Source organism: Sinocyclocheilus grahami, unplaced genomic scaffold (assembly GCF_001515645.1).
Source record: "Sinocyclocheilus grahami isolate Dianchi unplaced genomic scaffold, SAMN03320097.WGS_v1.1 scaffold12.1, whole genome shotgun sequence".
NCBI classification, from domain to species: domain Eukaryota; kingdom Metazoa; phylum Chordata; class Actinopteri; order Cypriniformes; family Cyprinidae; genus Sinocyclocheilus; species Sinocyclocheilus grahami.
Genome location: NW_015505191.1, coordinates 355,926 through 379,638, shown reverse-complemented (window position 1 = coordinate 379,638; position 23,713 = coordinate 355,926). Strand labels below are relative to the sequence as shown.

The window sequence follows — 23,713 nt, the reverse complement described above, 5'->3', positions numbered from 1 at the left end:
TAGAATGTATACAAAAATATTCATGTTTAAAAAAAATCGAATTTTACTCAATCGAAACTTGTAAAAGGTAGTAAAACTTGTAAAAGGTATTTCAGAGAAAAGCATGTTAAATTGATATGATCACTACCTACGCAAAAATACATGAACATAAACCAATATAAGGAAGGATGAAGCTCTGCTCTCATGTTTATACTGTGTAACTTCCACATCAGCTTTTGTGGACACAGCAAATATCACGCAGTGTGTTTCCTGTAGCTCAAAAGACAACTGAGATCTGTGTGAGATTGTAAGACTGTGTGTGAATGTGTGTTGAAAGAACAGCCACAGGAAAGCCAAGCGCTACAGAAGTGACTGAGGAACGCAGTGATATTAAAAAATACAATAGGAAAACAACAACAAACTCAGAAAAATGCTTTGGCCGTCTGCTCATTGAATACTAGCACACCAAAATACCAGTTTGTTCTGTGATTGGTTCACGTAGCCCACATTACTTTTTTTGAGCCTAAACTTTAAACACAATGCAGTAATAAACTCTCAACTGCATTTTAATTTCACTTTATTTTGTTCCCTTACAGCCTTTTCAATCTTTTACACTTAAATCATTTTATATCATGAGTAAAGTCTAGTTTCACCATTAGGTTAAGCAACGTTTCACACTTGTAATGTGAAATGTAAACAGCATAAAAAACAATGACGTGCCAGGATGCTACAGGGAGATGTTTAGCAATAGACAACCAATCATAAACTGCTTCAAAGTCACAGAAAATGTCATATTCTAGTACAAACAATGATCACATTTACTCTCTGAAAAACAAATAGCCCATAATGACATCGCCAAAACTGTCAAATATCTGTGACCTGTTTTAAAATCCATGACGTTAGCAAAAGAGAAGTTCAGAGAAGTACGATAAACCAGACAAACAGCAGTTGAGGAACAAAACATGCAGTTTGAAGTTGCTAATTTGAGCGCAGGAAAATGTTCACTGACTCTGATGTTGTGTGTTATGCCTTCCTGTATGCTTGTGTTTCTGTGAGGGGGTTTAAACCACAATTTGGCTCAGGTCAAACCAAACAGAATTCATATTTAAAGCCAAAACACACAAGATAAGACATGAAGGTACAAATGTGTGCGTTTAAGTTGAATGTGCTTGTTCATGCAGCAGGGCTCACAAACTGGGTGAGGTTCCCAATACAGAGACTATATGCAAAGACCCTGAATGCAAACCCACACACACACAGTTTACTTAGCTATCCAAATGAGGACATGACTGACTTCTGTTTTTATATACAGCTTTTTTTATACCCACACCCTAAACCTAACCCTAACAGAAAACTTTAACATTTTCAGAATTTTAAAAAGAGTTTTGTTTCTTTTCATTTCTTTTCTTAAACACAATATTTATAAATGAGGACGCCTCCAAAATAGGTTTTGTCCGATTTAGCTCACTTCTGGGTACAGATTTGACCCCAAAAATATGGTAAAGTAGGTACACGTACACACACACTTCTCCTTTCCTAGAAGCTCAAATCAAGAATGCCTACTTGGAAATGTTGTTGCATTTTAAAAATAATCCACCTTCATAAATCTACTCTCGCATGGTCTTCTGCTTATTCCTCTACTTCAGTCTAGCAGCACATTCACCTTGAGAAATTCATAACAAATCCTCCGAATCTGCTATCTGGGACCCTATTTTTGTATTTCCATATAAATCCATCATGCCAACCAAAATATTCCTTTGGTGGCAGTCCCATCAGGCCACTGCAAAACTTAAATGTATATCTTGTTCATGTTGAGGTTAAAGACTTTTCCTTCTTGCTTATGCATTATATGAATTTTCTCTGATATTACACATTGTAAAGTTTGTGTGATACTGCAGAGACAACAAAGATATATATATATATTTAGAAATACAGTGGTACTTAAAAAATGCATATGCATATGCAAATGCAGAAAACAAACAAACAATCAAACCAAAAATACGTAATATTTTATATAGTTTGCACAAATTTAGGCACCATCTCAGAGTTCTGCAATCTATCATGCATTACCCTTACAATACACTCTGTCCCCTAAATACTAGCTTTAAAATAGCTTTAAATGTATTTGCAAGTGAGATAACAACACACAGTCTGGGAAAGTTAACTGCCTGGTTTAACGCATGGTTTAATCCACAGCCATCTGCTGAACCTAACCCATGAAGGTTTAATAAACATTACAAAGCATGCTAAATTTGGCATAGCTGACACAGTCTGGCTTCTCGTTTGAATCAGTTCAACAGAGCACAGAGATCTGAATTGTGATTACATTAGTATGCATTACATGCATCTTGAGATGAAGACTAGGAAAAAAAACAACTTCACTCACAGTGCCAAATAAAATCATCTTCCTAACAGAGAGACAGTTTTTTTAAAGGTTCAAATCATTTGTTATTATTTAAGTATTTAATACTATAATAGATTATATAATATGACTTTTATCTTATATTAAAAATGATCATATCTAACATTATCGAACATAATAAAGATCTTCTTTCACAAATACTTTGGAGCAAAGTAACAATATAAGAATTATCAGTCTCAGATAATAGCAATTTTGCAAAGCATAAATCCAATGCACAGTTGCACCTGTTAAAAATTACCTTGTACATGGACAATTACTCAATTATAAACAAATAAACAATAAATAAACAAATCAGTAAATAGCTGTTCATAACCTAAATGCAGACAAAGCAAACATAACTTCAGTGAATTCATTTACAATCACTTACAGTACCTCCGTTACTGAAAACACTGCCATTCTGAGAGCAAACACATGTCAACAATGAGCAGAGCAAAACATCTAGACATCAACAGTGTCAATGTTCAGCTGAATCCCTTTCACCCCAGCTCTGAGTCCCTCACATGACCTTCTGAACTCCCCCCGTTTAAGCAGGGTGATCTGCCTCCGTGCTCGGGACATCTGTCCTACAGACACACAGCCTTGTGGATCAATAGAAATGCACCGCATTCAAATGCACTGAAAGACAAAGATGTCCAGTGACACAATATTTGTTAAAAAGGGAGTATATGAAATTTCTTTTTTAACCATTCAATGTCCTGTCCTGCAAGACAGAACAAATAATCTTGTAGCTTCATAAAATTAGTTGAAACACTAAGGTCACATGGACTATTTTAATGATGTCCTTACTGCGTTTCTGGGCCTTGAATGTGTCAGTTCCGTTGCCGTCTATGCAGGGTCAGAAAGCGCTCGGATTTCATCAAAAATATCTTAATTTGTGTTCCGAAGATGAACGAAGGTCTTACGGGTTTGGAACGACATGAGGGTGAGTAATTAATTACAGAATTTTTATTTTTGGGTGAACTGTCCCTGTAAACTGAAATGCATGAAATGGAAATTCACCCAGTCTGTTTTCTAAATACATTATTTTTATTTAACTTTTTTTTTTTATTTAACCTTGTAATGTTTAATCAAATCCTAGTCTTCTGTGAAAACGACTAACGATTTATCCAATCACTAGTCTGCTTACACCAATTCTTCCACAATTGACTGCATCCATTTGAGCACAATGCATAGAATCAAATCAAGTTTTTTTTTGTTGTTTTTGTTTTTTTTGATAATCTGTTACAAGCAAGCAAGCATGTAATTGCATACCATGAATACTGTTGACTGTATGACAAATTGCTTAAGGCGCTCCTCATTTGTAAGTGGCTTTGGATAAAAGTGTCTGCTAAATGAATAAATGTAAATGTAGTCGGAAAATGACATGCATGTGAATATGATCAATAACAGTTTTGACATTTTACACAAATGATTAACATAACCACAGATTTAAAAACATAAAGAGCTCTCATCAAGATAGACACCTAGAAACTAAAATGGAACATCTGCAGTATGACTCAACCAGATATTAATTTCCGTAAGCAGGTGTCTTCTGACTGTAACAAGTCTGAACATCCACCAACAGAGGAGAATGTGAAATATCAGCAAAGGTCAAAAGCTCTCTAGAATATTCACATGATGCTACAGCAAGAGAGGAAACCTGTGGTTAGATGTGTTTGACTGCAGGAAACGAGACTAAGAGGTTTCCTTCAAACACCCCTTTGTTGTGGGAGGTTTCGGGTAAGCTGTCACACCTGCGGGCGTCAGGCACTGGAGGGCAGAGAAGATTGATTTCAAGAGATGATCATGTCATGGCAGATAAATATCAAAACTACTTTGACGGTCTGACCTTCCCTGCATTACTTTCTTGAGCTTGACAGCGTCCTTGAAGAAGTGTGGCTCTCTGTGTGAGGGGTATATGCGTGTATGTCTGTCTGTGCCCTGCATTACAAGCACACAGCTGATCATAGGCGTCCCTGTTTCACTGAGCCCTCAACACAAAGACCTGATTGAGAACAAGACTCCACAGCTCCGCAATCCCTCATCTCTCTCCCCCCATCTCCTGTTTTGACAGTCACGGCTTCCAACTGCACACTTTCTCACCTGGCTCAGCTCAACATTTCTGCCAGTCAGATGCTGTTTAATGGTTAAACTATGGTCATATACTGCACATGACAACAGAGGAATCTTCCGGGATGCTTTAAGACTTTCAGGCTTGATCTGTTCTGTCACTAAATGAATTAACACTAATGACTTCAAAAATCCTCAATAACTTTTGTAGTACAATGAGGAAATAGTCATTATTTAAAAAACAACTTGAATCCTGATGTCTGGAATGTAAGTGATAATAAAGATAGACTGTGCATGAACACTCCTGAAAGCATACGCCTTCATTCTACTTAAAGTGATAATGCACTTGAAAATGAAAATTCCATTATCATTTTACTCCCTTTTTGCTGAACACAAAAGAAGATATTTTGAAGAATGCTGGTAACCAAACCATTTTGGTGTCCAATGACTTCCATTGTATGGACATTTATGTGCCAAAGCAGATGAAAAGTCATACAGGTTTGGAATGGCATGAGGACGAGTCAAGTATGACAGAAAGCTCCTTTCTGGCTGACTATACCTTTAACATCACTTTTTGCCTTGTATTAAAATGAAGTCACACAGGTTTGGAACGACATGAGGGTGAATAAGTGATGACAGAATTTTTCAAGTCTCTCTAAGAAGCAACTATGTCTAGTAAGGAGGTATGTTTTGAGGTACAACTGAGAATAAAACGACAAACATGAATATGAAATCACACTGTGAACAGCTTAAGCACTTAAAGCCTATAGTAAAGTCATGACAGTACAAACCATAACCAAAGTAATTCAAATGAAAAAGATCACCATACTATGGAAGAGAAGAGGGTAATTATTACATGGCTCACATATGAATAATCATACAATCATATAACGTAAACAACTTTATTAGACATTCTGGCCTTCGGTCTAACTTCATTACGGAAGAACTAGAGCGGGATAGCATTGTGATTGACAGCCGTAACATCCAATGTTGTTGCAGAATAGGATCGTTAACGTTCCAAGACTTTGATCGACAGCCAATCAGATTGAACGGAGGTGGAACGAAGTTGGCTGTCTGTGTCAGATGGATGTATGAGGCCCAATCCCCGGTCTAGCTGGACGGCATTCTCCGAGAAAAGTGAGGGAGGCAACAGGCCAGTAGGCTCTCGTGCTTGCCTCGACCGTGTTTTACCGGTATTATCCCAGCAACGGCCGGCGTGAATCAAAACATGAAGAATAGCCCCAGAAATCGAGCGTATCGTACCAATTTAAAGAATGACAGACGAGTAGAGCCAAGTTGTCTTTAACCTGCATAGCCAAAAAAGAGCAAAGCATAAACAACCTACCCAGAAATTTTCCAGGAAATAGGGCGTTATCATCTTGCTGTCCTCCCTTCTTCACAGCGGCGTTTCTCTTAATTTGAATTGCTTCAGTTGGCAGTTAATCCACCGTCCTCCCCCCGATGTTGTTGTGTCTGGTGGTTTTTCTCTTTTTTTCCTGCTCTTCTGCTGGCTTTTCCTCCCTCTCTGAACACTCCACCTCCTCGCTTGCTTTTCACCCCCTCCACTTGTTCAGTACTTCATGGAGGTAATTATTATGAAGAAACAGTGACGCCAGTGGCGGTTTCAGGAATTGCCACAATTCCCATGATGCTCGTCTAATATACTTGTCCCACCGTACAACTAAGTCCTTAATAGCTCAGTTGATAAAAAAAAAACTCAGTTGATATTATATAAGAGATGTTATTGAAAGACCAAAGTGTAATGAGCTACTGTTCTTGGAAATTAAGTATCATTTAAGAAGATAAATTAATTGTGTAACAGGTAGCCTACATATTTCTCGGTCTTAAAGAAAAAGAAAAAAAAAGGCAAAACTTGCACAAAATGTATTTGAATCAGTCTGCATTTCCAAAGTTGTTGAAAGAGCTTTATTAATACCTCTGAAATTCATTAGACACAATGTAATCAGTGATTTTTGAAAAGTGTTTATTCTTACTCAGTTGATATTATATAAGAGATGTTATTGAAAGACCAAAGTGTAATGAGCTACTGTTCTTGGAAATTAAGTATCATTTAAAAAGATAAATTAATTGTGTAACAGGTAGCCTACATATTTCTCGGTCTTAAAAAGAAAAAAAAAAAGGCAAAACTTGCACAAAATGTATTGGAATCAGTCTGCATTTCCAAAGTTGTTGAAAGAGCTTTATTAATACCTCTGAAATTCATTAGACACAATGTAATCAGTGATTTTTGAAAAGTGTTTATTCTTACCAATGCACAGATCCAAGCAGTGAAACAAACTCACGTCCATAACAATGTCATACAAATATCATTACAAAATTTCTACAGTACAATATATATTCTTTGCATGATCCAAAATATTTGGTGGCCCCTAAAAATGATTACTTTCTGTATCTTTCTTCAAAATCAGATTATAAAATAAAAGTCGAAAAAAATCACTATAAATTAAATTGCTCTCGGACCAGAAAAGGGAGCTTTTGAGCAAAGTTTGACTTCATTATTACATTTTCTTAATTTCCACACATAGAACTATACAGCAGTTGGTGCAGTCTGGGGTGGGGACACAACATTTAGATTTTTGACATTTTGTACTTCACAAAAAGAAAACAAGACAAAAAAGTAAAACCATTAGATTCCTTACTGTGCAATCTCCAAGTCTCGTGGCCTTATTTATACCCCCACCCCCAAAAAACTCACGTTTAACTTCAAGGCGTTACAGTATATACTGCATTTATATTTCATAAATAATGAATGTTCACATACATAAGGGCCAGTTACTTCCATTTTATCCCCACATGAAGTATCCTATTTGAGTGTCTACTATCGGATATCTCCTCTAATTTAAAAAAAAAAAAACGTTTTACATTCTTTTACAAGGAGAGAGTGACAAAAATATGCCTGTTAGAAAGGATATTCACCAGCAGCTGAATGGATTACAGTGAATTGCTCTATTATTATTATTATGAAACATGGGAGCCTGAACAGCGGGGAAAGGCATACATAAAAAAAATAAATAAATAAAAACGGCAAAGAAAAGAACAGTAAACATACCTCCTGAGGTCTCGACAACATAAAATATTCAAGTAGAAAATTACAACACATAGCAGCATTCATAAGTGTAAGACGACACACTTAACATTCATAATATCTGCCTACATCTTGTTTCTTTACATTTTTTTTCAGTCAGAAGAATCTCCGACCTCTCTTACTGGTTACAAATGTAAAACAGCTGGAATGTGACAGACAAACTGAAGAAACTAAAAACACTTTGCAGAAATACACCTTCACAACAGACTCACAAACACCTGACAGTATCCCGTGGTGTTCAGATTTCTAAATCTTCTTACAGCCTTGAAGGTTTGACCTCTCAGCTGCTTCGGTTTGAATCCATAACTTACACTTGAAAGAACCATTTCACTGGCTTCCAGATGAGTATGAACATCAGTCTTGTCTGTCTGAGATAGCAACTTTGAAACGCAAAGTTTTTAATACCTAAATCCTCACACTCTGGGATACATTCAGGCATTTTAAGGCTTGCTACTATTCACATGAGGGACACAAATACTGCCTCCACGAGCACTGAACTGTCCAGGAATATACACAACACAACATGGGACATTCATGCAGGAGGAAACGAAACGAAATAAAACAAGTCACAAAAGCAATACGTGGATGGAAAACACGTCACCTATTGTGTATGTGTGGAAAAAATGCATTATTAAAACTAGTCTGTATGAGGGGTGCTAGAAAAACAGATTGCTCATTGGGCCACCAACATGCACAAAATCAAACAATTAAACATCCAGATTAACCCAATCAGTCAAAAAAAGATATCACAAGCATCTTCAAAATCATGCTCTGAGCAAACGAAGCAAAAAGAAATCGCCGAGGTCTCAAAAACGAACAAAATGTGTGTTTAAGGGTTCACTCGTTTGGATCCATGTCAAGCACGCTGGAAATCAGAAAGTGAGTCTGAGGAACATTAAAGCCTCGTACGGAGCAATAGTTCAGATGTTTCAGACATCTTCACTGTGTTAATATGGAGTTTTCCCTCTCGCTTTGTGCATGCTAACTTAATTTACCAAGATGAATTTAGAAAAAAAGTAAAAAATAAAATTATGCAGTCATTCAGGTTTTTATTCCTTCATCTTAGCAGATGAAAACCCTTCACTATCAATGATATGAGAGGACTTACATTTCTAGTGGTACGCTGTGTTACCTTTTAGATGGAGCCCCTAAAATATGGTACGCTTTTAGCATTTACTGTCTTTAAATGTTTACCGTCTACTGCTGTGCATAGCTGGCACACAAAACACGGTCTGCACACTTTCATGCAGTCGAGCTATACCCTACATCACCCCATGCATAGGACTTACGCTTTGCGTCCAAGTTGAGATTTATGTCACCCACCCCTCTAAATGATATGGTCCAGAAAATAAACAAAACCTGTTTTTTTTAGAAGCTTTCAGAGCTTGTCTCCAGGCACTTTCCTATGTCAGGAGTGCAAAACTAGAGCGTTTACACATATCTTCATGTCACTGTTTTTTTTAACCCCTGGATGTCCCGTTACATTAAGTGCCCTGGTGAATGAACGCTAACGATGTATTTAGTTTTTTGCCCTCATGGCTGATTGTTATGACATGATGAAAAAGCTTTCTTCCCTATTTTGGTTTGGCTTGGTGAGGTGTCGTCGACTAGCGCCTCAGCTAACACTTCCCTCCCACCCCGTCTACAGGGGTCCAGTGGGCCGAATGGCTCCCACCCCTGCTAGACCACCCTTCCCCCCAGGTAAAGGGCAATATATGCCCTGGGTATCAGAGGTTCCCATCCTCTCCCATAGTTAATAAGCTGCAGAACAAGAGAGAAAGAGATCAGATTAGAATGTTTTACATGTACAGTATCATTAGTAAATACACTGCCGTTCAAAAGTTTGGGATCAGTAAGATTTTGAATGTTTCTTATCAAGGCTGTATCTATTTGATCAAAAAAAAAAATAGAATTTTGTTAAAAATGGCAATTTTCTATTTTAGTATACCTTAAAATATAATTTATTCCTGTGAAGCAAAGCTGAATTTTCAGCATCATTACTCCAGTCTTCAGTGTCACATGATCCTTCAGAAAATATTCTAATATTCAGATTTATAATCAATGTTGGAAACAGTTGTGCTGCTAAAAAAAATGTGGGACCTGAGATACTTTTTTCAGGATTCTTTGATAAATAAAAAGAACAGTGTTTATTCAAAATAGAACTTTTGTGTTACAATATACACTAATATTCAAATGTTTGGGGTCAGTAATTTTTTTCTTTCTTTTAAAAAAAATAAAATACTTTTATTCAGCAAGGATGTGTTAAATCAGGGCTGTCCAAACTCGGTCCTGGAGGGCCGGTGTCCTGTAGAGTTTAGGTCCAAACCTAATTAAAAACACCTGAACCAGCTAATCAAGCTCTTACTAGGCATAGAAACTTCCAGTCAGGTGTGTTGAGGCAAGTTGAAGCTAAACTCTGCAGGACACCGGCCCTCCAGGACTGAGTTTGGACAGCCCTGTGTTAAATGGATAAAAACTGATGGTAAAGACTTATATTGTTCAAAAAGATTTCTATTTTGAATAAATGCTGTTCTTTTTAACTTTTTATTCAAAGAAAAAAAGTATCACAGGTTCCAAAAAATATTAAGCAGCACAACGGTTTCAACACTGCTAATAAATCAGCATATTAGAATGATTTCTGAAGGACCATATGACACTGAAGACTGGCGTAATGATGCTGAAAATTCAGTGCTGCCTCACAGAAATAAATTATATTTGAAAGTATATTAAAACAGGAAACCAATATTAGAAATTGCAATAATATTTCACAATATTACTGTTTTTTCTGTATTTTTGATCAAATAAATACAGCCAAAAACCGATTAAGAATCTTACTGATCCCAAACTTTTGAACGGCAGTGTAAATATCAGTAACATATTACAATAATGATCACTCATGGTTCATTTATGAATCCAATTTAAACAAAAAAGTGCTACTACTATTACTATTATAACATTATCCAACTATTAGCCAAGTTTGTTCATGAAACCAAATTACTAATGTAAATTAGTAATTACTGGCCACAAACCTCTGAACGATGTTACTGTGCTCACAACACATTTCCTTTTATACAATAAATTTTTAACAACTGTGAAAGCTTGCTAAATTTGAGTAGAGGAAATACACACATTTTTAGCAAGCATGAATATACACTTCATGGGAAAGAAAACTGTAACAGACTGGCTAGCTTAGAAAATCGCACGGAAATGTACCTCTTCAATCATGTAACATCTACACCCCATAGAAGGCTGCAAGTCTTTCTTTGAGTGGAAGAGGAAACTGGTCAGAAAAGTGTCTCCAATTCTCGTCTCCAACCTGGTTCTTAAACCCATGCAAGATCTAACAAGGAACACACACTTGAGTATGAAACATGCATCCATAATCATCTTGAAGGCTTTCCCAACTCACAGACTCGCATTAAATATTTTATACAGCGCTCTACCTTGCAGAACATTTCTCGAAGATCATCTTTTGGGTTCATCCAGGATGCTACAGCATCACAGAAAAATATAAAGTCCTACAAAAACGGTAAAGAAAACAAAGAGGGTCGTTTTCAATTGTCGAAGCACTCAGAGAGACATCAGTGAGAATAACGTGTCGTACCTGCACCACACCACCAGGGTTGACCGTGATCATGGTGCAGATTCCTCTGAACGCAGAATCTTTTTCTTCATTGTCTCTAATATTGCGCAGAGAGGTACACCTAGTGAAGGGAAGAATCAGTTTTCAAATAACAAGCCTGTGCGGTTAGTTTGCATGTGGATAAACATATAATCAACACAATATCATGACTACCACCTCAGAGCACCTTGAGACTAGCAAACGTTTTAAAATCACAGAGATTGGTCAATGGAGAAACACAAATTTGTCTCTTTTTTATAAATAAAACATTCTCTTGTTGAAACCGAAAAGTAGTTCAGTTTGTTGTCAGTTTGTTGCTGACAATCCCATACTAATCTGTTTTTTTTTTATTGTTAATATTATTGGTTCTTAATCATATGCAATCTACCTTCTTTAGTAATTATGAATATTTATAAAGATCTTTAGCTGCTTTTTGGAGTAAATCAACCTACTTACATGAATTATTTATAAGACAAATACAATGTCTATATAGCACCATGTATTCTGTCATGTACTAGTTTATAGCGTTAAACTAGTGCAAATTTTGGGGCAGGCATTCTGGGATAGAATCATGCTGCTAAAAGACTCCACATCTAATGGGGAGGAGAAATGCTTTTCAAAGAAGCTTTTCCATTTCTCTTCATTTTATCCATTTAAAGGGTTAGTTCACCCAAAAATGAAAATTCTGTCATTAATTACTCACCCTCATGTCGTTTCAAACCCGTAAGATCTTTGTTCATCTTCGGAACACAAATTAAGATATTTTTGATGGAATGTGAGAGCTGTCTGACCCTGCATAGACAGCAACGCAACTGAAATGTTCCCAAGTCCAGAAACGTAGCAAGGAGATCTGTAAAATAATCCATGTAACATCAGTGGTTCATCTGCAATTACACAAAGCTACGAGAATACTTTTTGTGCGCAAAAGAAAAAAAATATTCCACTTTATTCAACAATTCGTCTCCTCCGCATCACCCTGGTGCCATTTTGGAGAATATCCGCTGGACGTAAACAACGTATGCTGTTCTGTGTCAGCTGCGTCGTACGGATACACCGTTTCCATTCAGATCAAATCACAACAACGTAGGAAACAGATCCGGCGTGACGCAACTGACACAGAACAGCATACGCTGTTTACGTCCAGCTGATATTCTCCAAAATGGCGATAGGTTGACGCGGAGAAGACGAATTGTTGAATAAAGTCTTTTTTTTTTGTGCACAAAAAGTATTCTCATAGCTTTGTATAATTGCGGTTGAACCACTGATGTCTCATGGATTATTTTACAGATCTCCTTGCTACGTTTCTGGACTTGGGAACATTTCAGTTGCGTTGCTGTCAATGCAGGGTCAGACAGCTCTCAGATTACACCAAAAATATCTTAATTTGTGTTCCGAAGATGAACAAAGATCTTACGGGTTTGAAACGACATGAGGGTGAGTAATTAATGACAATTTTTGGGTGAACTATCCCTTTAACTAGCGCTTCCGTTTCCTGAAACCAGCAAGCATTTGATATTACCCCATGCACTCAATTAGTAGTTAGATAGCGACAATAAAAGACGAAAACAGAAGTGAAAACTGAAATAAATCAATTGAGAATACATGAAGGTGCTACTGAGGCAAATTAAACGACAAGACCTAGAGGGACAGGGTTAGTCACATGGTTGGCAATGATTTAGACTGAATCATACAGAACAGAGAGAAAGGTAGAGTGAAAGAGAGGGATACCTTCTCTTAAATGTCTTGAACAGGCCTTGTCTTTTTCACAAGAAAATCTAAATATTATGCTAGTGAAATTTATGCTTTGTTTACAAAATTCTGGATGTTTCTATACTAGCGTGAGGTGTGAAGAATAGCAGGAGCCTTTTCAAGAACACTGGGACAAGGTTTGGAGAGAGACGGAGCGAGTGAGAGAAAGAAAGAGAGAAAGAAAGAAAGAAAGAAAGAAAGAAAGAAAGAAAGAAAGAAAGAAAGAAAGAAAGAGAGAGAGAGAACCATAGGGAGAAAAGCCAGAAGATAGACAGACAAAGAGGAAATGAATGAAATAAAAGATTGAATAATACACACCAGGGTCTTATAAACTGCTGTAGCATGGGTGCCACCTCTTGAGGACAAACGTAACCAAGACGACCAATTGTTATTGCTAAGGTAACGCAATCACGGTTATACAGCACCAAACGCCAACCAAGACATGAGCGAATGAGGGGGGGAGGAGAAAACAAAAAGAAACAAACAAACAAACAAACAAACAGACAACTCAGAAACAGAACTCAACAGAATCTGTGTATGAGAATAAACACAAGATTTCACTAGTGCTCTTCACAGCCCCAGACTACAGGGTCAAATGTAAAATATGACACTAAAAAAAACATAGATCTCGTTTAAGGGAGGAGTCTTAGAAAACACGGCTCCGAGTTACACGTTCTGTTTCAAGCGTCCGCCAAATTCATGTAGCGTTTGTATGTGACCATAATATGAATATTCCCCCAAATCCCTGTATTACAGATTGAAGACTACAGAAAACAATCTTGTTTTCTAAGATTTTCTCCCTTAAACTCACAAAAATTTCTTCAGTAGAACAGAAAAGTCTTGTCTTTCTTTCTGTCTCTTTTGTTTCATTAAGAAATGCATATTACGCCAAGCGAACTACATGGAGAGGACTAGATTCCACCGGGATCTTAAGAGGCACAGAGGAGGGAGACCTAAGTTTAAGAGACACAAAACTATGCAACATTCTCATTAAAGACAGGCATTTATGAACAGTCCAATGAGACATGCAGAAAGCAGATGATTGGCTCATTAGAGAACGCAGTTCAGTGCAGGATGAGCTGATTTAAAGAGTCTGAAACACAGTTAAGCACTGTTCGCCATTGTTATATTAATTAGCAATTAAATAGATGATCAAATACTCACAAATTGAACAAACTCAACATCATAACATTAATGATGTAAAACCTGCACCATAAAGAAGAAATACACTACTGTTCAAATGTTTGAGGTAAGATATTTTCATGTTTTTGTAAGTGTCTTGTGCTTTATTTGATCAAAAATACAGTACAAAACAGTAATATCGTTAAACATGATTACAATACAGTTTTCTATTTTAAAATTTAATTTATTTCTGTGATGGCAAAGCTTTTTTTTAGCAGCCATTACTCCTAAATCAATATGTTGATTTGGTGCTCAAGAAATAGGTCTTATTATCATCATCAATGTTGAAAACTTATGTGGTGCTTAATATTTTTGTGGAAACGTGATACATATTTACATTCTTAGGTGTAAAAAAAAAAAAAAAAAAAAAAGTCTTTACTGTTACATTTGACCAATTTAATATATTCTTTCTGAATAAAAGTATTAATTTACTTAATACTTAACCCAATACTTACTCAACTTATTAACTTAACCCAACCCAATCTTTTGAACAGTAGTGTTTTAATAGACTCCAACTTAAAACTGACTTAAAATGGTCAGTATGGATTTGCCTATGCTACATGCTTGCTTCTAAATTTTAAAAGGACATAGTCTTTGCAACATGAATAATCAAGACATCAGCAATCCTGCATCAAACGTTAGCCGTCCTTAACTAAACAACATTCAACATCTATTGGCAGATATGCATTCACATTGAAAAAGTAAAGTAAATAAAACAACAGAAATAAATCGACAAACAGGAACACATCTACAAGTACCCTTGTTTCTGTGGGAGTATGTTATGAGCATTACACTTCACCCTCATTTAAAAATAAAAAAAATAAAAAAAATCAATGTCGGCAGCCATTATGGCTCAGGCTAGAGCTTTAATTTGAGCAGTCCAATCAGAGTGGAGTGTAACTGGGAAATAATTTGCGAGGTACAGGTGCTATACATTCATCTAAACACCACAAAACAGATTTAGATCTCAGTTTAGACTTTGTCTCCGAATTAAATGGAAAAAATGACTATTTAAGGTTCAAATCTTCAAGTAAATATGTTCAAATCAAAGACATCAGGTCTTAATATTCCTCTCAAGGTTGGGGTTACATTCGGCATTGTTTATAATATCTCACTGACTGATGCTTGTAACCTCATTACGGTGAACAACTCGCTAACATGGAACTCACTGTTTTATTAATCCACTTCAGTCAGTACCACGGCTGGACTGTTACAAGGTCTGTTATATTCATATTTAAAGACAGGATATGCTGAGGGAACTGGCTTTGTATATAGAAAATTTAGCATAAAATTGCCCCTACTCTTATTCATTACCCAGCTACCCAGAATACTGTGCACAAGTATCCTAAAACCTTTATCAAACCTTGTAAGGTCCACTTCCTGGAGTTTGAATGGAGATTAATAAGCACTGCGGAATGGGGATCGGAAGAGTTTGGGAAAAGGATAGGGTGGAAACCTCGTGTGAGGGGTCAGCCTGGTCTAGCACCCCTCAGATGGTACCTGTATTCTCCAGAAGTGTCTTGGGTGTGTTGGGTCTGTTTATGATCTCCACAAGCTGCTGTAAAACCATCGGTACATACGGCTGCATCTCAGAACCTGAGCAGAGAGATAAGTAGCATGTTAACCTAGAAGGTATGATGAAATGAGTGAAATTACTAACTGAAGATGAGGAGGAAACTCCCACCCATTTGAATGGATATTTCTCCAATGGCCCATGTTGCATTGTTGCAGACTGATATCAACTCTGGGTTCAAGTTTGTGCCTAGGATAGGCATGAGGTTAGCTAGAGAGGAGAGATTAGCACAAACAAACAAACAAAAGTTTAAGTGCCTGAAGGTCAACAGAGATGGATCGAACTGGGAAAGTGTCAGCGAGTATGTTTTACTGCATACCGATGCAAGGTTTAACATGCTGGAAGCAGGCTTTGGTCAGATCTCCCAACAGAGCAAAAGAACTCTGCCGAACCTCTGGCATTTTATCCTGAGAAAATACAATCATCAAAAGATTAGCACTGTCGCATTACATTTCTCACAGCTGCTTGTCCACAAATAAATTGTTTTCGGGGTTTGCATTATTTGCATCTCTCACAATTCATCTGCAGAAGGCAAATGCACATGGGGCTCTGTGCATGTAAAGATTAAATGGTAAATCCAGAGGGACAAACACATTTATACAGAGAAAATGTTGTCTTCTCCATCTCAGTTGTTACCTAGATACAGTGTCAAACAGCTGCCGCTAGTACTCACTGTGGCATTCATTGACACAAACATACAATGATACAGACCCAAAAGTGTTTTCAACACTGATAATAATAGGAAATGTTTCTTGAGCAGCAAATCAGCATATTAGAATGATTTCTGAAGGATTATGTGTCACTGAAACCTAAAAGTAATGGCTTCTGAAAATTCAGGAATTTATTACATTAAAATATTAAATCGATTATATTAAAATATTAAATGTTTTTATTATATTGGGTTAAATATGTCATGCCTTGGTGCTATAAATATGTCATGCCTATGCACTATAGTTACCTGCATGCACTGGTACATGAGAGTGAGGATGTTGCTACGGGCAACTAGCTGTTCAATGTTCCCTCCAAGACCCTCTGCTAACCCGCTGAGCAGATCCAGAGCCACAATCATGAAATCTTTATCAGGAGCTTCATAAAACTCAGGCTGAGTCTGGTGGAGCTGTGATAGAGACAAGGAGATCATGTGATATTCACTATGTAGTATAAAAGTATGTTTGTTTTTATTCTAAAGTGATTCTCATTTTGCTAAATTTTTTACACTCTGGTATTTTTTATTTTTTTTAAAGTTTTTTCTGACAGTATTACAGAGAGATGAGGGGGTGTGTGTGTAATTGTGTGGCTTCTCACCACGGCCTGGGCGAGTGTCTTCTGGACCAGGTTGACACAGCGTTGGTAGACAGGTTCACAGTATGGCAGGAAGCCACTCTGCAGGGCAGTGGCCACAGATGAGAGACACTGAAAGAGGAATGAACATAGAATGATGATGAAGATCTTGTTTTAAATCATTATCAGGTACACACATGCTGGATTCAGAACACTATTAATAATTCCTGTGACTTCTGCTGAAATAGTTTTTTTCTCTGCTATTTATTTGTGCACACATATATTATTGTTCAAAAGTTTGGGTTTCATAAGATTTTTTTGTGGATAAATTTTTTCAGAATTCTTTGATGAACAGAAAGTTGAAAAGAACAGCATTTATTTTAAAATATAATGTTTTGTAACAATGTGTAAAAATGCGTTTACTGTCACTTTGGGCTGATTTAAAGTGTCCTTGCTGGCTAAAAGTATTAATTTCCTTAAAAATTATTTTAAAAAAAACGAATCTTACTGACCCTAATTTTTTGAACGGTACTTTATATAAATGAAGTGTTAGATAACTACCTCCAGTAAGGGAAAGAGGTCTTTATCTTCATCCTTCAGCTGGTTCCATTTTTGAATCAATGGAGGCATCAGCATCTGAATATATTCCTGCACACAGAGCACACACGTACAGTAGTCATACATGTGTTTATTAGACATACACAATCAGTTACTAAAAAAAAAAAAAAAAAAACACAATCCAACATGGCAGACAAAGAAAAATGTTGGATTTAGAATTAGAATTACGTTACTCTATTTATTTTGCAATTAGTTTAATCAATTACAAATAGATAATTGTAAATAAAACTAATTACCAAACCAAATATGTGTGTGTGTGTGTGTGTGTGTGTGAGCTAGAGCAATTTTTTATCTTTACGATAAATATTGTGAGATTCCATGAGGTTTAATATCAGCTAGAATGCTGTATGGCAGTTCAGTGTGTGTTTGCATGTAACATACAACCTCTATTGTAATATAAAGATATGTGCCTGATACACAAAGTGTTTGTGTGCATTTGACTGTGCAATTACTGGTTTGTTGAGATGGTGGCCCACAGAGTCAGCCAGAGTCCCAATGGCATCATAGAGGATGAGAAGGTTCTTGTGCTGGTATTTACCAAAAGCAAAAACCAACGTGTCCAAAATATAAGCAAGGTACGGCACCAGCTCAGTACAAGCCTCCTCTTCCAGGGTAGCAAAGGCACTGTGGGACGAAAAGTGAGAGTCAAGAGACTTAAAGAGTTAAAAGCCAAAAGCTAAAAAGACACCTCAGGTAACAAAATGTTCTTTAAAGTAGATGACATGCATACACGTAAGCTTCAAGCAGCACAATAGTGTGATGCATGCTCACCTGCAGGCGGCCTCTTGGACACGCTTGTTGCTGTCGAGTATCCGTTTTAGCAGTTCGGTCATGAGCGGTTTGAGGTAGATGTCGGGGGGCTGGCTAACAACCCAGTGTGTGTAGCGGCTTAGAGTCCAGCAAGTGATGGATCGAACCAGCGCCTTCTTATCAGACAGACACTGTACCAAATGAGGAATCAACTCTGGCAAGTAGGGGATCATCCCCTGCATACAGCCTAAAGCAAAGAAAGAAAATACTTTTCATTAAAAAAATAACAATTAAAAAACAACTTATTTATTGATTTTATAATTCTAATTAACTAAAACTTGGTGTGTCATTTTTTAAACCGCTTGTAACTACAGCGTTTTTATTAGTATAGTAAATAACTATAGTAATGCGTAATATGTGTAACATGAACACTGTTGATATGGCCAAAAAATGATCATGATATTTTTTTCCATATCAGTTGATATTAATAATTATCACGATAAATGTCACATTTTTATTGCTTTCAAGTTAAAGGCAGATTTTTGCTCCCAAGTGAAAGTTGTAGAAACCAGACCATTTATTGTGGTTTTTAACTACTCTTTATGGTCAGAACATGACAAACACTTCACATTTTTGAATATTAAGACAATCTCTGATGCATCTGCTCTAGTGAGCTCGAGCTACGCTGCCATTTAAACTTTGAGCCGAGCGGATAAACGGTCCGTGTGCCACGCTTCAAATGAGTAGCGCTGTTTCGTTCTGCTTTTGGTGCATAAACATTATATCAAACTTTTATCAAACTCTTGTTATCGTTTTGAGGAAAATTATATTGCGATAATTATCATTATCGATTTATTCAAGCCCTGCTGTAAATTAAAGCATATTAACCGGTTCCTTTACGATATATTTGTATTTTGAGAGAAATTCATTATTTTATTAATCAAAGATGCGCTAAATGGATTAAACATGACATTGAAGGCATTTTTGTTTGGTTTCGTTCTGCTTTTGGTGCATAAACATTATATCAAACTTTTATCAAACTCTTGTTATCGTTTTATTGAGGAAAATTATATTGCGATAATTATCATTATCGATTTATTCAAGCCCTGCTGTAAATTAAAGCATATTAACCGGTTCCTTTACGATATATTTGTATTTTGAGAGAAATTCATTATTTTATTCATCAAAGATGCGCTAAATGGATTAAACATGACATTGAAGGCATTTTTGTTACCACATTTTATTTATTTTTTTAAGTAAATACTGTATCCAAGTTTCCCATTTTGAATCCTAATGCTTTTGCAATGAATGAATTATATAATGCATTCATGGGAAATTTTTGAATACCTTCAGCTATGGCTCCCAGTACAAGTATGCCAGACTCTTTAATAAGCCACTCTGGATGGAACAGTAGTTCTTTCAGTAAAGGAAGAATATGCAAAAGCAAATCATCTCTGAAAACATTCGCCAGGACATCTAGTGCAGCTGCAGAACATTTCCCTACACACACACACACACACACACACACCAGAAAAAAAATAATGAAGACAACAGCAAATGTCTCATTGTACATGCATTTTAAAGAAGTCAAGGACTTGGCTGAGTCTGTGTCATTTTAAACACCGTTTCTTACTCAAGTTCCAATCTGAGATGGTTTCATCATCATCCAAATCATCTTCATCATCATCTTCCTCAATGGAGTCTCCCCCCTCGTGTTGTTGGGCCACAGTGCGTGAGCGATGGAACCTGGGGCGAATGTCCTGCTCATTGTCCGGGATTGCTTCATCCTCCTCAACATCCCCCTGGAAATCATTAACAAATGTTTTCAAAACTTGATTGGCATAAAACTATAATTAGTTTTTTTTTCTGCCATCTTTTTCTGCATCACACGCTTTCAAAATAAATCTAAAATACCAATGTATTCTTGAAATAATGCTTTCTGTATTTATTTAGCTAAATGGGTACTTTATAACTCTCTAAAAGACAGGCTGAGATATGGAAAATAAAAAGATATTAATTTGCATATGACAAATGTAAACAAATCACCTGTAAACAAACTGACAATATGGTTTTTTTTAAATGCGGTTAAGCACTGTAACCAAATCACTTGTTCGCTGTGTGTATGAACTCAAATCACAGTTGTTATTTAGTATGTTTTATGTTTTACTTAATTTTTTATGTTTAGGGTGGCATATGAAAACATATCAAAAAGAAACTTTAGAACCAGATAGAGAAACTGACCTTCAACAGGATTATGTCAATCTCAGAGTACTTCATTCCATTCACAAGAACGGGTGTCAATCTGTGACAAAAAGAAAAAAGAAAAACAAAACTCATGACTGATCCTGATAATAATCAAATAAGCAGCTTTGTCCTGTTGCTGAACTGTATTATAATTAAATGCATCTACACGAGTTGATGGTTTTTTCTTTTAATCAAAAGGACACTGTGTGTTTGCACATGCTCACTTAGGCAGGTGTCCACACAGAACCTCCTTACACACAGGCTGCTCGGCAAGTGTGAGCCAAAATTCACAGGCCTCCAGAGCGACATTTTCATCCTGATCTTGTGTCCTCTGCAACATGTACTGAAAAACAGAAAAGGGGTTGTGAGTATAAAAACATCGGGCCTTATTCATGAAACATAAACAGAACGTATTTTTGTGCAAACTGTTCAAAAAGTAATTTTCACACACACAAAAAAACCTTGAATGTAGCATGATACTTTTATGTACAGTAATTAATTTTGCTTGTGTTTCATGAAGGCTCACTGAGTCTACTTTTACCAAACCAGTTAAAGATAGTCCACAAGAGGCTGCTGTTGCTTCACTTTGCCTCTCTGTGATCTGACCACATTTAGCAAAAAACATTTACTAAGCTATAGAAGACCGTAGATAAATCAAGAACAAGGTTCTTACTTTCAGCAATCATGTAATAAAGTTTAGTTACATTAGGGGTTGCAGAAGGCATGATCTAACCTCAATGATGTTGTGCATGTGAGGAAGGAGACGGTCTAATCTGACTTCCAAGAGCATGACTAAAGCTCTACACACATTCTTCCTCACTTCAGGCTCCTCATCACCTGCCAGTGCAAACAGGTTCTGTGGCACAAAGACATTAACATACATTTAAAAAACATTTTCATTTCTCAAACTAAACAATGACACAACTTCCTCTAAACTGGCATCACAATTCTGGGATCTAGAATAATGAGGGTGAGTAAATCATAACAGATTTTTCATTTTTGGGTGAACATATCCTATTAAGGTATTAATGGTACCTCAATGAAAGGATCTATGTGCAACATCAGGGCCTGTGTTCTGCTGATGATGAACTGGTTCACACAGGCAATGGCATGAGACCTACAACAGACAACAAGCACCATACATCAATCAAACAAGTCTGAACAACTGCTCAGCAAGTAGTAGTACCCAGTAGTGGGTGGTCACAATATACTGGTATTGACGATAACCGTGATATTTAAAAATGAAATATCGACATAATGTTAATACTACACATACGATTATATTGTAATCGGTGCAGCACTAGAAACTGTATGGACCACAGTAGCTGGTGGTTTTGCATCGCTACTCATCCTAAAATGGAAAATGTCGACGACGACAACAGCGTGCAGCTACTACTGCCGCAGAAAATCATGTTGGAGGAGATAACAGACAAAATCAAGATGCAGTGTTGGAACTTTTTTGGAATTTGAAAAAAGACAAGGTGTTAACCACTGTTCTATATATAATGACTATTATAGATCAGTGGTGTTGAGCACTCCAGTCTGCAGGAAGCCCTGATCAATAGGGAGTTCATTTTGTGTAGTTATGGTCACAAACTCTCTCTCTGCCTCCCTACACTTGTATTTTGAGTGTGATTCATTGGCCAAAAAAGGTAAAACACACACAAAAGGAAAACAAAGTGAAAATCTGATATTAAGGGTAGGCGATATTCCAGTAGACACGATTGACCGGTAGGAATTTGTCAGCTGGTAAAGATTTTGGACTTTCTTCTCTATAGTGGTTACACGCTCACGTGACACAAGCAGTTAAATAGACACACTTGTACGTGTAAAAATGGCCGTTTTTGCAAGTATCCTCATAAACACAGCAATTAAGGTCATAAGTGAAAGCAAAAAGCTGAGAAAGAAAACACGTTTAACAGTATATTGGATCCGTGCAGCTCTTAAAGTGACAGCAGTTTAATATTCCTGCTGTCTGACTTTCATTTTTTAATTTTTCACTGCTCTTGACTAAGGCCCAATCCCAATTCTACAACTTAGCCCTTCCCTTTTCCCCTACCCCTCCGTTTCGCGCATTCACGTGAAGGGGTAGGGGTGTCTCGATTCTCTTTTGGTTGGAGGGGTAGGGGTAAGGGGAAGGCCCAGACAGCCCTTCAAACGAAGATTTTTCGGGACCACACTTCAAACGAAGGGGTATGAATTATCTCAGCGTAAACCGGCTTCAGCGGCAACATGGGTGCCCGAGCGAACAAAAAGACACATAAATGTAAGCATTTTTTGGCATTAATAAAGATTTACGAAAAGTAATCATTTGTTTTTATGTTACTTTCAATCGTGAGTTCGTATTTACGGTCATGTTACTCAAAGAAATGTTTGCAAAAAATCGCTAAAGTTTGCTAACGTCATATCATTACAGACTGCACGATAGTGCCACAACATATTTTCATGTCTGATCAGGGCGATAACCATCATAGACATTGAGGGGGGCTAGTCCCCCCAATAATTATAATCGCTAAACCCTTTTCTCAAATATTGCCAATTCGAGAGCGAGAGACAGAGAGAGAGAGCGATGAAAGCTGCGTGTATGCGCGTCTCTCTTTTTAGAGTGAGTTTACTTCAAAAACAGTGATTTTATCCTCTCGTTGCTGGAAAATATAATGTAGCGATTCAGTATTTAAACTGTTATTAATAAAAGTCGTGGGGCAGCATTGACAAGTATCTTTGCTCCTGGATGTGTGAGCTGCGCGATCTCTGATGTGTGTGTGTGTGTGTCAGTAAGCAGCGCATTAATATAGAATGGTAATTAAAGGCTCTAATGCACACCAGGACATCAGTATAAGTGTGTGTATTGTAGGAGCTAGACGACGTATGATGACGTGTGACAGCATAGTAGTGGTGTCCCAATTCTTAGGGGAATATTTTCACCCCTACCCCTTGACACTCTGTTTCAAGGGACAAGGGGAAGGGGTAGGCGGAGGGGTAGGGGAAGGGGTATAAAATAGAATTGGGATTGGGCCTAAATCTCTTAAGTAACTTTTTGTCCTATTGCTTGTAATTTGTTTCTTATTCTTATTTAATCACTGACTTTTTACTTGTCTTCAAGTAAAAACTTTTTTTTTTTAAGATAGTATTCTTTTT

General features: G+C 36.9%; 2 protein-coding genes across 6 annotated transcripts in view; both read right to left on the bottom strand.

Annotated features, from left to right (window-relative positions):
- Nucleotides 1–6,046, bottom strand: part of LOC107596769 (FCH and mu domain containing endocytic adaptor 2) — a 44,949-nt gene extending 38,903 nt beyond the window's left edge. For 2 of the 3 annotated variants that reach the window (XM_016287577.1, XM_016287584.1), the window contains exon 1: nucleotides 5,796–6,046. In XM_016287577.1, coding sequence (XP_016143063.1) covers nucleotides 5,796–5,828 — 33 coding nt within the window. In that variant the 5' untranslated portion in view covers nucleotides 5,829–6,046. The remainder of the gene's footprint in view (nucleotides 1–5,795) is intronic. The other variant, XM_016287592.1, reaches the window with a different exon arrangement.
- A 2,964-nt stretch (nucleotides 6,047–9,010) lies between these two features.
- tnpo1 (transportin 1) overlaps nucleotides 9,011–23,713 on the bottom strand; it is a 28,971-nt gene continuing 14,268 nt past the window's right edge. For 2 of the 3 annotated variants that reach the window (XM_016287604.1, XM_016287622.1), the window contains 19 exons: nucleotides 21,611–21,692; nucleotides 21,309–21,431; nucleotides 20,800–20,918; nucleotides 20,573–20,633; nucleotides 19,965–20,133; nucleotides 19,679–19,831; nucleotides 18,353–18,578; nucleotides 18,034–18,205; nucleotides 17,525–17,611; nucleotides 16,988–17,095; nucleotides 16,641–16,799; nucleotides 16,002–16,089; nucleotides 15,794–15,892; nucleotides 15,610–15,705; nucleotides 13,246–13,321; nucleotides 11,161–11,260; nucleotides 11,000–11,074; nucleotides 10,770–10,896; nucleotides 9,011–9,317 (listed from right to left, as the gene is read on the bottom strand). In XM_016287604.1, coding sequence (XP_016143090.1) covers nucleotides 10,789–10,896; nucleotides 11,000–11,074; nucleotides 11,161–11,260; nucleotides 13,246–13,321; nucleotides 15,610–15,705; nucleotides 15,794–15,892; nucleotides 16,002–16,089; nucleotides 16,641–16,799; nucleotides 16,988–17,095; nucleotides 17,525–17,611; nucleotides 18,034–18,205; nucleotides 18,353–18,578; nucleotides 19,679–19,831; nucleotides 19,965–20,133; nucleotides 20,573–20,633; nucleotides 20,800–20,918; nucleotides 21,309–21,431; nucleotides 21,611–21,692 — 2,101 coding nt within the window. In that variant the 3' untranslated portion in view covers nucleotides 9,011–9,317; nucleotides 10,770–10,788. Of the gene's footprint in view, nucleotides 9,318–10,769; nucleotides 10,897–10,999; nucleotides 11,075–11,160; nucleotides 11,261–13,245; nucleotides 13,322–15,609; nucleotides 15,706–15,793; nucleotides 15,893–16,001; nucleotides 16,090–16,640; nucleotides 16,800–16,987; nucleotides 17,096–17,524; nucleotides 17,612–18,033; nucleotides 18,206–18,352; nucleotides 18,579–19,678; nucleotides 19,832–19,964; nucleotides 20,134–20,572; nucleotides 20,634–20,799; nucleotides 20,919–21,308; nucleotides 21,432–21,610; nucleotides 21,693–23,713 lie in introns of those variants that run through there. The other variant, XM_016287613.1, reaches the window with a different exon arrangement.